Raw genomic sequence first — 13,145 nt, 5'->3', positions numbered from 1 at the left:
CACGGCACAGAGACACCAGGCCTATCAAATCTGACACTGTTTTAATTCACATCACAGCTGCTTGGTTATCTAGCCTGAATGCAATATGCAGTTTACAAAGCTCCCAATTGTGCCGTTATGGAGAAAATACCAACATGGACATTTCGCTTCTGGACTTATCCACTGCTGTGCCGTTTTTGTGTGCGTGAAATAGGTTCTTGTCGCAAGCTGGTCTGCCCTTTCTTTATTTGTAAACTTTGCTGGGTTTGTACCCCCCACATAGGACATTGTCACGGGTTTGTCTTCTGCGTACGACAAGAATTGCTACTCGAGTTTCATATTAGGAGTTATGAATGTCCGCAAGCTTTTGCCACAATCTCGCAGTTTGGGGGGGTGATGATGCCATCACGCTCTCCCTTTTGGTGAAGTGGAAGTTTTTAGTGTAAATGTGTCTTGACACGCAAGATGCCTTGCAGAAGCCACTTTAAAACAATCTGTTGCGTGATGGACACCCTGTCTGAGACAATAAGTATCAGCACTGGGTGGAAGAAACGCAATTGCTTGAAGCAAGCACACAATCACTGGCAGGGTGGAAACCAAAGTCAGAGTCCCGCAATTTTGATTCACGTGTTCATGTCAGAACATGCTGCCTGACCAACACTTTAGACATCACATATGAACCAAAGTATGGAGACACAAGTCAGCGGCTATACAGTGGAACCTCAAGTCGAATCCAATTCATGCTTGGGTGCAGGACAACTTCTCATCCATTCTGATTTTACCCATAGGAAATTATGAAAATAAGGCGCTCCATATCCGTCCAACTGAAATGTTTAACGTTCACTTTAGTCCCCTTCAAAGGCCCACATACATTACTTCAGCTCTTGATGTTTCAGATTACCACGCAGAAACAGCTCCAGGACTTTTTATCTCCCGGTGCTAAAGGGGAGCTTTACCCATTTATAGAGGTGACTGAGGAAATAATTCATAAATATATATTTTAGAATATCAAATAAAAAGCTGGAGGAGCTTTAGTTGGGCTACACAGATTTCTTCACTGTTTTAGAGGACGGCATTGTGTATGCTATTTGCCCTAAAATGCAAACATTCCACGAGGAGGGAAAGATAATCAACACGTTTCAACATACAAAATCTTATCAGCTACATGGCCATCACTGCAACGGTGCTTCGAAAGCCTATAAGATGCCCACAGTATTAAAGAAACGGCCGAAATCAGGCCATAAAGAAAAACCCGAGGCCCTTTCCCAACACCACTGCACTCGAAAAGTACAGATATTTTGCTAGGGATGACTCGAGGGTGAAAATGACCTGTGAGTTTGTCATTGCTGAATGACCCACCCTTAAGCATCGTTGAGGAGTTTTGTCAGCTAATAAACCACTTGGTACTCCGTTTTGTACTTCCAAGCCGCCACTATTTTTGGATGTATTCCAGCAAATATGTGACACATTCTTTGTCACTACTCCACTACTGATTTATGTGTGATGCTAGCCCTGTTAGCTTTGCTAGCTTGCTAGGTCTGGCCATGCAGCGGCTGGAAGAGAGCTTCAAAGTACACAGGGTTGCGCTACATGCAGTGCTCAGTTGTACATTTACTGTATTTATTTACTTATTTATTTTACTTGGAAGTGCACTTTGTGAATCCTTACTCAAGAGTGTATGAATTCCCATGAAGCCTTTATTTTATAGTTTTGTATTTCCATTCATTCCTAGTTTTAATACTTGCTGTTCAGTTAAGAACTTTGCTGATCTAAGCTCGACCAAAAAGACCAACTGGAAGCATTTGGCAGGTTTTCTGAAGACATCCACCAAGGCAATTGAACATTCAGCTTCACAGTGACATACTTCTGGCGTGGGTTTTCATTTATTACAAAGTCAATGACCCTCTCAAAGGCAGCTGATTTTTTATTTATTCGTTTATTAGTATTTGGGGGGGGGGGGGGGGTTGTTTTTTTTGAACAGTTTTCCTCCAAATCTTGAATGTCACGCCCGAGTGCTCTCAGCATACTTAACAGCCAAATGGCCCCATGAGATGAAGAGGTGAATGGCGCTCTCACTCTCACGCAGCCCATTGAGACGAATTGGTAAACAGGTCCCCACCCGCCCATTGACTTTGCCACCACGTGGAGGATTCAGATTGCACCCCCTGCCGCCGCCAATTCGGTCGACTCAAACTGTTGAGAGTCTGTGCTGACATGGCCCACTGCACTCTCCTTGACTCACTGGCAGACTGCTCTATATGTATGGAAATGAGTGGTAATCACAATAATATGTGTCCCATCTTCTTGTATTGTAAGCGTGTTATTATATTTTCCCCAGCTCGGTGGCTTTTTGCCCTTTATCTATCAAGTTTCAATCTAACCTCCGGATTTTTCTAGGCCCTTTCCCCCTTCTCTTCCTTTGTGTGCTGTCCCTCCATGTTTACTTTTCCACTCATCCAGGTGACAGAAGCAGGCGTGCAATTAATTATGCTTAAATTGCCAATTAATTCTGCTGAAAATGGGTGTGCTGAATTTGCCGCCTCAGCGTCACTGGGCCTCCTGTCCGTGAACTTCCCTAATTTTTGTGACTTTGTCGAAACATCTTCACCACCACCATCTCATTATCCAGTACCAATAAGACCGCAAGGTGTTTTTGTTATTGTCGCACCGTTGTGCCGAGCCTGTCTTATTTATTTCCCCCGTGCGGTTGGGACTTGAGTAAGAGTGAGAGAAGTTAAACTCCAGCTCATCTTTTTTTTTACTCGCCAGCATCCCTTTCCCTGACCTGATGCTGTCTCTGAACCTCACAAATGTGCGAGTCAATAAAGTATAATCATCTGTGAGCATAGTTTTGCTAAATCTTTTTCAAACGATGTTATGCTGGCGTTTTCTCAAAATCCTGGATGCTACCCTGAGGCAGCTCCTTTGAACAAAAGGTAGACATTTCTCTGGATATTCACTGGTGACTTGCCTCCAAAGTTGCCTGAACAAAAAGTATGCCTAGGCCATTAGCCTGAAACGGCCGTTTTATTCAGTTTGCCTGCTTGACTTTCTGCTAATTTGTCGTTAAGGTTTGTGAATCCTTGTGTGGTGAGCTTGTTTAACAGAATGTCATTTGCTTCCTTTGTACGGTCTCGGCCAGCTGGATTTCCTCTCGTCCGTCTATCTCCAAGCAAAGTGACTGCATTCTTAACAAGATGACTCCAAGACAAACCGTAAATTTGGATGAACGGCATGAATCATATCATTAAAGCAAATTCATCCACATCAGCTGCCATGAAGGACGAAGGCTTCGAGCTGTATGTGTCAAATTCAATGTGCATGGTAACTTGCAAGAACAGACATTCTACCTCCTCTGTGTTCAGTTTTCATAACATTAGCTTCATTCATTTCCTGGTGAAGAAAGGTGTGTCATTTTTCAAGGACGCAGTTGGAAATGTCCCTTTCTGAGTGATGGGTTTTTCAACTAGCGGCAGGTTGACAGGAAGTCCATAAAGGTATTTTTGGGGCCAGACATGTCTTCTCTCTCTCTCTCTCTCTCTTTCTATTGGGAGATGGTCTTGGTCTTCTCTCCCAAACACCAAGTCCAATGCGGGCATGGTGCTTTTTGTAAAATGCTGATTGCAGCAGGCATTTCACAAAATCTTGTCCTTGTGGATGGCAACAATCCTCAGCTGTGTGAAATGAAAAAAAAAAATACTAATCATAAAACTAAGAGTGCTGTTGGAAGCCTGACGCACAAGCACACAGCAATCAATGCCTGGCAAAGGTACACCTTGTTTGTGTCAAAACCAGCCTTGGACACGGGACACAGTTGCAGCGTTCAGAGTAAAATGGGAAATTTATTTGAGAGCTGGTCAGATCTCTGGCGAGAGGCCGGAGTACACACACAAGGACCAAACACACTGGCACGGGACAAAGGGAGACACGGACTATTCAAACACAAGGTGAGGGGCAACAGGTGGAGACAATCCAGGCAAGGTTGACAATCAGACTGGAACAAGAGGAAGGGCAAGTTTGTTGAAACTTGAACTTTTTTGTTTTTCTAGGCTTGCGCAGTAGATAGTGTGTTGTCAAATCTAACGGAATGCTGAAGAGATTATGACAACCGGAAGTAGTTGGACTTCCTGAAATTCTGCCTTTAACTTCATCACATTCTTGTCATATCTGATGTCAAGAAATGTCGAGAGGTTGAAGAGAAACACACACCTGCTAACACCCTGCACCTTCTGCACTTTGATGATTAAATCAAACTTGTTTGGCTCTCCATTTTTGGCCTTAGTGTATTTACCCAACATGCGGTTTAACCTGCCGCAGACAGGTCAAGCGAAAAACTCTTTGCTACACAATAGGACACTACTTTATAAAGATAGTGGGATGGAAAGAAAACTTGGGATGCGTCATGCGTATCTGACCTGTGTCTGCAAAGTCTCGGACAGTTGCAGTTCTTGAAGCGCGTGCAGCGCAGCTTGGCAGAGATATTCACCAGAATCAAAACAATGATGCCTGAAGTGAAATTTAAAAAACAAAAATCGACACACTTTCTGCAAAGACACAAGTGCTGAGAGTCGTCTTAGAAAACACCCCACTAATCAACTCTAGCACGAGCCTTGTTTAGTACACAGTGTAGAAAGTATCCATCGAATGAAATCGCCTGGCTTACAGGCAGCTTCTCCAGCTTCTGATTTTTTTCTTTCTTTTTTTTCTTTTGTCAGAAGCAGAGTTTGTTTTATGCAGCAGGGGGGAAATGCTCCTCGCTGCAGAATCCCTCCTGATACCTTTCGATGATTCCAGCACCTTTGATGACTATTGATCTAAAAAGGTTGAATCTACTGTATGTATTAACGTGTATTTAATTACAGAGGGGAAGTAAATTATGCCAATGCTATGGAAATGCCAGAGAAAGGGCAGAATAATCATTTAATTGAATGAATTCATTTACCAGGATTTTTTTTCACCAGTTTGTTTTTGCTCTCCCTTTTCCTGATGTTGCTAGGCAACAAGGAACTCTTGTATACTTGTCATTTTTTTAGTATTTTCCGGACTTGGGGCTGGCTAGGAGAAAGGGCCACAGTCGGAGCAGCAATGAGTGCGCCAGCCAGTCGCCGGGGGCCTCAGTGGGCACGTGGGGCTTACCACGGAGTTAATGATAGCCGGGTGAGTTCAGCAAACCCCCAGCAGTGAACACAAGGCCACAGTGGGGGTCAAAGTAATGGCAGGGTACAACTTTCAACCAGGGGGCGGAATGAAAAATCCCCTGCAAGAATACAATGTTATTTTCCTGTTCGTTTTCTTTCCAGTTGAAGACGAGATGGCAAGTAAAACAACTTTGCTCTCCAACACACTTTTTTGTTGTTGTTTTGTTTAACCGGGACTTTCTGGTGGTCCTCACAATAGGCATCCTCTCTGTAATAAGTATGCTAATCAAATCCTTCACTGAAATGAATGCTGCTCTTTTATTATGTTGTTCTCTCACTCTCGATGATTGACGCACTGCAATCTTGCTAATTAGCACCTCCGCTTTCTGTTTAGTTTTCATTGTGTTTGCGGCCAGGCTGCGAGCCGCGATATAGAAGCTTGTGTCGGACACCTGCTATTATCGCAAAGCTCCTAACTATCGGTCTACAGCACTTGCGCATTTCCAGCTGCACGCCTTCTCCGAGCCAGACTTATGACAAACCCACCATTAGTACGCACCAACACAAAAGAGGCGTTCCTGAGACTTTTGAATGTCATTGAAATCCTTCAGAAAAATATGGTGCACTTGATATCACTTTGAAGGTGTCCACTTTTTTTTTAAAAAATGCTGTAGGAAATACATTTTCGTACAGTAGTTGAAACAGAATACTTTGCTTATAATTGAACATGTTTGAAGGTTAATCAATAAAAAAGGGCTGGAGCAGCGGTGTCCAATTTTGTCTGTGTCACAGAGGCGCTTTAGTGTAGACATCGGCAAAAGTGGCAGTCGGCAAAAACTCCAAAGGCTCATCTTCAATGCTGGCCGCCGTACGGAATGTTTGAACCGGAAAGCTCCTGAAAGAGGGGAAAATTGTCCGCTGGCGCTGATATTTTTCAACAATAAATATCCTGACTAAAACACTATGCATTTGGCCGTGCGCAGCCCCCTCCCCCCCCACCCACGCTCCCGTTTGAAAAAGCTAACTAACTTATTATTTAGCATTTCCTGTAGCAGAAGATAATGACACGTTAATTGCATCTTCCGAAGGATTCATCTTTTTTTCCTTGCCCCACTTAGGCAGGGGAAGCCCAAGGAGTGACCCGGTGCCGCAAAGTGCGTTCCAAGTATCTTGAACCAAAGTGTCCTTTAAAGGAGCGCTTCCAAGCCATATGGCATCTTACATTTTAAGCAGAAAATGATGCTGTCCCAGAAAGAGACCATTGTGATATTGAATCACCTTTAATACTCTTTAATTCCTTTATTTATTCAAGCATTTATTTATTTGTTTGTTGATTAATTTATTTTAAGTCATCAACGACATCAGGTATCATTTGTAACGCGCCAATTTTAGCATGTGGGCCACTCGTTGCCGACCAATGGCTAATGTCCTATTAAAGCAGGGGCAACAGCAACAGACAGAAACGATAAAGCTTTCAGTGGGCAGGAGAATGCTTGCAGCCAGAAAAGCATGCAGCTGCCCACCTTTTCTGACATAAGCACATGAGAGAAAATAGCCCTTAAACATGTTCAACCAAAGATTCATGCCCTTTCTTTGGAATCGGTTTGACAAACAATTTACCTCTTGTCACATAGGTAAAAAGAAAAGCCACAAATGTTTATAAATGAGCGTTTAAAATGTGTGCTACTGTGTAATTCACTAATGTCAGATGTGAACTGTAAAGGATCAGCGGGCTACATTCAAAGGAAAAATGTGCAAAGTCAGGATGCATTTAGGCCGACATTTTCCTTTTTTGGGGGTCATGCATCCTAATTTGCCATCGATACTGGAATGGAGCGATAATGACATACTTTTTTCCACACAAACATCTGGTTCCCACTTTTAAAAAAGATCTTTCGTAAAGATGCTAGTGCTCATCTATTGCAGCTTCATTCACGTCTTGCTTTCAAATTCCAACTGCATCTTCTCTCTTCTTTGCAGTCAATCAGAGAGGTGACAGGCTACGTGCTGGTGGGTCTCAACCAGTTCGACAACCTTCCATTAGAGAATCTGCGGATCATCAGAGGTACCAAGCTGTACGAAAGCCGTTATGCGCTTGCCATCTTCCTCAACTACAGACGTGATGGGTACTACGGATTGAGGCAGCTGGGCCTTCGCAACCTCACAGGTAAGCAATTGCTGTCAAATACTATCAAAGAAATGTTGTTGTTCTACTTCTTCCTTTCATAACTTTGCAGCTGTGAATTGGGAATTTCTCCATTGCGAGACTAATAAAGGTTTTCTTATCTTATCTTAAAATGTACGCATCATTGTTGACACTGCAGCCTCTGATCAAACCTACACACCCTATGCATTCACAAGAATGGAAAATTACCTGATACCCTCAAATCTGTGGATTTTTAAGTTGCGCACAAGTTACCGTATTTTCTGTACTGTAAGGCACACCTAAAAGCCTTTTTTCTCCTTTTCATTTTCTCAAAAGCCGACGGTGCGCCTTATAATCCCGTATGACTTATATATGGATCAATATTCTGATATCATGGATGTAGTATTTTAAATGTTCTGTAAATCGCTTTGTTGCAGTGCAGCGGTTGTGAAAGTTCCATATGAATGAAGCTGTATTGTATTGTAATATCTTTAGCATAGCTCCATCTAGTGCAGAGGTGGGCAAACTACGGCCCACGGGCTGCATCCGGCCCGTGGGCCGTAGTTGGTCTTTTTAATCCGGCCCACCGAAGGTTGGTACACAATTAAGGTTCGCTGTAAATGATTGCATTCATTTCATTTTGACTTGTAATGACAGGCATTTCAACACCAGGTGGCGCAGTTACTTGAAGTTGCAGAGCACAGGGAGGGAGGGGGAGACGATATGGAAGCCCGCAGTAGCGCCAGCTCAAGCAACAACCGCTCGATACGACGGAATAAGTGTGTCTGCGCCGCTATTTTCTATCATTGGATCCAAAACGGCGACATGCAAGTGACTCTTTATTGCAGTGAGTTTTACTGGAATTGCAAAAACATTTTATGTCCTGTCGGTCATGGCATCCAAACGGAGAGGAACATTTGTGGCCGCGGAAGAGAAAGTGAAGTGTGTCTGATTAAACTAAGCGGGTTACAAAGTACGAAACATTCAGGAGACGCTTGGAGTCTGAAAGACTCAAATCAACGAGACTTTGAAAAACGAGGAAGCGATTCTGGCTCAGTCCGATTCTGGCTATTTCCATGCCCAGAGTGAATTGCTTGCGGCTCGACGGACAGTCGAGTTAATAAACGTTTCTTGGAATGGTTTGGCTGTTATTGTTCTGAAGATTTTCTGCAAACTGGACCGCTAATAAGAGAGGAAGCGAGTTCCATTGCGCTATGGGCATCAAAGACTTTGAAACGTTCCGTGGCTGGCTTCAAAAGTTCACTGCACGACATCAGCTGAGCAACGCTGTCTTGTGTGTGATCGAGGGGAGGTCAAGTTCGAGACAGTGAGTGAATGGAAAGAAAGCCACCAGGTCTTTTACTCGTCTCATTTTGTAGCAAATAGTCCTAACTTTGTTATATTTTGTCATAAAACTGCAAGCATACAGTACAGGTAGTACTGTATGCTGCAGTTTTTTGGCAATATGTTGTTGCACTTTGTTGCTTGTGTTGTCACACATGTATGTTGTTAACATACTTGGACGTTCACACAGGACATATACCATAGTTGTTTCACTGTTCTCATTAAAGTATGGTAATACTTTACTGCTTTTGTTCTGTTGATGTTTGGTATGGACTGTCACCATATACAGTTTTTTATATTTACCGTATCTCGTGCTGACTCGCCCAAAAATTTCTCTCACATTGATTTCTAATCTCACATTCAGAAATCAATGTGGCCCCCGAGCCAAAAGGTTTGCCCACCCCTGATCGAGTGGATGGATAGCGCAAACGCAGCCACTATTGCAGCTTCCATTCTATGCGCCTTAGAAGGCAGTGCGCTCTATACTGTGTATGAAAATAGTTTTAAAATATGCCATTGATTGAATGTGGGCCTTGTACTCCAAAGTGCCTTATAGTGCGGAAAATACGATACAAAGTCAATCCAAAAAAAGTTGCTATGACGATAATAGAACATCAATTATTTTGATGAGTCACTAGAGGTTCACGCCGGATGTTCCCTTCAAACTACAAAAATATTTTTGTTTTGCTCATTTGGAAAACGTCACAATTCCCGGCTTTTGTTTGACTTATGCATATTTAATAGGCACAAAATTAGGGCTCAAAATTTGATGTCACGTCACTGCTACAAAATTAATTTTGTGTTGTATGGTAAGATCAAATATCGCTCCGAAAAGGCGTATTTTCTCTTTTAATTACATTTCTTTTATGCGCTCAAAATTGTTCCTCTCTTGCCAAGTGTGCTCATAAATGGCTGTTCGGGGTTAGTATTCGTGTACAGGCACGCACACACACACACACACACACACACATTTGTGTTGATTCTATTAGCACAATTTCGTCACACAGATTATTTGTGGTCATGCCCTTACAATCAGCTCATCTCCTAGTGATGTGGTGCAAGACAACATTATCCTTTATCATAGATTTTAAACTGGACTTCTCAAGAAGAGGTTGCTCTGCCATTTTCTCCAATGAATTCTTTCCTACCTTTTCACCTGAAGACACGGAAGAAGAAGTTGACGGGTCATTGTGGCATTCCTTCTACGTACTTTCGCAGAAAAGCACAAACTGTTGATGAGAAGTGCTGTCGGATCAACACCTGATGACAGCATGCAATTTGAGGAGAACCAAGGACCGAGGGTCACTCCTTTGCAATCTTTTGCACATAGGACACAACAGAGAAATTTTGCATGAAACTCATCAACAAGCTACAGATTGTATGGATGGTGCATACCAAAAAAAAAAAATCTAATTCATCTTTGGCATCAATTCGACAGACTTTGGGAGAGTTGACAGTAATCTGTTGCGGGGGTGTTCTTCCAGTTAGAACAGAACAACATACTCGGGTGTGTCAAGTTATGGCCAATGGAAAATTCATTTCCAGCATGCATGTCCTCCACAGTACAGCCAAGGAACAAAAGAAATGTACCACAAAGCCGCCAGAAATCTCAACAACTTGTTGGAAATTCAGCACAAATTAAGCCACAGTAATTGTGTCAACTTCCATATCTAAACTGACTCTAATTTGTCATGGCCAATTTCAAGTTCATTTCTACAACATCCTTTGTGTAGTGCATGGAGGAAAGCAAATATCCGCCTAAGTTGATCAAGGATTGGACGATTGGAAAATTTGACACCGTGACGATACTCTCCCACAGTTTGAGCATAATTTTGAGGAGTTTTCCTCAAACACAGCACTTCCTTTAGCCACTTGAATCAATCACGGTTCAAAGACGCTGCTACAAGAAAACATATTGTCACCCTTTAGAATTACCCGGATTTCTGTATAAATTGGCCATAAGATTTAAGATTTAGCTCAAGGAAACTATTGTATGGACAGCTGAAATCCAAGTTGAGTTCTGTGAAAGAGGCACACAACACGATGTGCAGACAAAAAAGGCACAGCACACCACCCCTAGTGTAAAGGTTGGTGGAGGGCGCATCATGGTTTGAGATTGCTTTGCCCCTGCACAGCCTGGATGCATAGCTATCGTTGACAAAAACAAAATATCTCTCTCTCGAGAGAGAGAGAGAAAGAGAGATAGATAGATAGATATATTTCTATCTATCTATCTATATATGTATATATATATATATAGAGAGAGAGAGAGATTTTTTTTATTTAATGTAATTTTAATGTAATTTTCTCCCATTACTCTTTTCTACTTTTTTTTTTAATAGTCATGGTCGTTTTAATGACACACACTCACAAAACATTCGAAACAGTTCTCACTAGCTGTTTTAAGTCAGCCAGATGTATGAATTAGTTTTGCATCAGAGCTGCTGCACTTCCATTTCAACCTTCTGAACCAGCTCACTATTAGGCAGGCGGAGTATTCTCACTACTCACTACTCACTCGTCCTGTGAAAGCCGCCATGCACGTTGGACTGGATGGATCATGTTTGTCATTTGTTTTGTTGCCTCTCAGCTGGTATGTAGACTCCAGTATATTCCATATTTACAGCACAACAATTTGACTGCAGCTTTGTCCCACTGTGAATTCAGTCCCAATGGGAGTAGGCAGAAGGCATGGATGCATGTTTGGCTCCAAATTTATAGCTCGTCATTTGAAAGTAATTCACTTTTTTATGGAGTTATCACCTTTGAAATGTAACGTGTTCAGCATTACCTTTGAGATAAGTGTCATCTGCTCTTTTTTTCTTTTGAAGTACATTTTACTTTTACTTTAATTGCTTGTATGCAAGGGTTTCTGGTGTGCCTGTCCATCCATCAAGTGAAAAATTATTAAGCATATGCCAATTATTTTCTTATATTTCCTCGTGTATGAAATTTGCAGTGGAGACTTTTTTTCATCCTTTTACATCCTTCATGATGACAACAGTGTTTTACTTTGTGTCTTTTGGCAAAGTTCTTCAAAATACAGTGTTGCATTGTCCATTGACAAAGTGGGAAAAATTACCACGCCTCAAAAGAAAGAAGGCTAATACCAATAGTCACTTGCGCTTTTAATGAGTGAGAGAAAAGAGGGCTGGAACATATTAAAAATGGACCTTGTGTCATCGTTAAAGCGCTCATCATTAGAACATATCGCATCCCTTCAAACGTTGCCTTTGCTCACACAGAAAATGCTGCTGTTTGCAAGGCAAACAAAAAGCCTCAGTGTGCTTGTTAAATGTTTTTTTTCCTTGGACATTTTCAGAGAGTTGACCCCCCCCCCCCTTCTTTTTCCAAATTAAAAAGCATGAATAACAAGCCCTGGGGTGTTATGTAAAGCTGAGTACGCCTTGCTCCTCTCCTTTCTCCGGGAAATGTCACTAAATTAGCCACAATGATCTCCAGCTTGGGCGGCCCGATGGGCGAGTGGTTAGCATGTCTGCCTCACAGTGCAGAAATGCAGGGTTTGATTCCGGCTCCGGCCTTCCTGTGTGGAGTTTGCATGTTCTCCCCGTGCCTACGTGGGTTTTCTCCGGCCACTCCGGTTTCCTCCCACAGTCCAAAAACATGCATGGCAGGTTAATGGAAGACTCAAAATTGTCCCTCGGTGTGAATTTGAGCGCAGATGGTTGTTCGTCTATGCGTGCCCTGCGATTGGCAGTTCGGTGCATCCCCCGCCGACTGCCCGAAGACAGCTGGGATAGGCTCCAGCGACCCTTGTGAGGATAAAAAGGATCGGAAAATGGATGGATCTCCAGCCTGTTGTTGCCTGCCATTTCTCTGCCACACAGTGATATGAACCCATGGCATTAATTGACATGCAAACCATGCTAATGTGTCATTCCACATTCCTTGTCTTTTTCCCAGTTATGCTTTGCTTCCAATTTCCCCTTTTTGTTTGCATTTGATCATATTTAAGGACTCATTTGCAGAGGGGATGTGTCAGCAGGGTTTGCTGTCCAACCCCTTTGGTGTGAAGGGTGCAATTCCACAATCACATCTCATTTATCGTATCACAATTTTGACTGATAAAAGGCAATAAATAAGCAGTTTGACATTGCAGTTTGCAAGTCAAAATTAGCATTTTGCGCTTCACAATGAATAGCAAGATTGTGAATCAGATATTTTAGTATTTCCCATAGCTGAACCACCGACACAGTCCAAAAAAGCATCGCTGGGCTGGATGAGCCCAAGTTTACGTGCTGCAAGGCACTTTTGTGTCCTACGCCCAGTTGCAACTTACCCCTTAGAAGCTAGCTAGCAATGAGCTTCGGTTGGCGCTTAGAACTACTAACGACATTGCTGAGTCACTGCTTAGTCCACAGGTGTCAAGCTCAAGGCCCGGGGGCCAAATCTGACCCGCCACATAACTTTATGTGGCCCGCGAAAGCCAATCAAGCATGTCAAATTCCATGATGCTTCCTAAAATCTGTAACAAAATTTAAATTGAAGAAAATGATTATTCTTGACTTCTTTATATG

The 13,145-nt window shown here is 42.5% G+C and overlaps 1 protein-coding gene across 2 annotated transcripts in view; it reads left to right on the top strand.

Moving 5' to 3' along the window:
* LOC147210970 (receptor tyrosine-protein kinase erbB-4-like) overlaps nucleotides 1-13,145 on the top strand; it is a 166,240-nt gene that overhangs the window by 86,969 nt on the left and 66,126 nt on the right. For both annotated transcript variants that reach the window (XM_086119524.1, XM_086119515.1), the window contains exon 3: nucleotides 7,098-7,284. In XM_086119524.1, coding sequence (XP_085975650.1) covers nucleotides 7,098-7,284 — 187 coding nt within the window. The remainder of the gene's footprint in view (nucleotides 1-7,097; nucleotides 7,285-13,145) is intronic.

Source organism: Hippocampus guttulatus, chromosome 1 (genome assembly GCF_054856545.1).
Source record: "Hippocampus guttulatus isolate MCC_2025c chromosome 1, RoL_Hgut_1.0, whole genome shotgun sequence".
NCBI classification, from domain to species: Eukaryota; Metazoa; Chordata; class Actinopteri; order Syngnathiformes; family Syngnathidae; genus Hippocampus; species Hippocampus guttulatus.
This window is presented reverse-complemented; position numbering and strand designations above follow the sequence as displayed.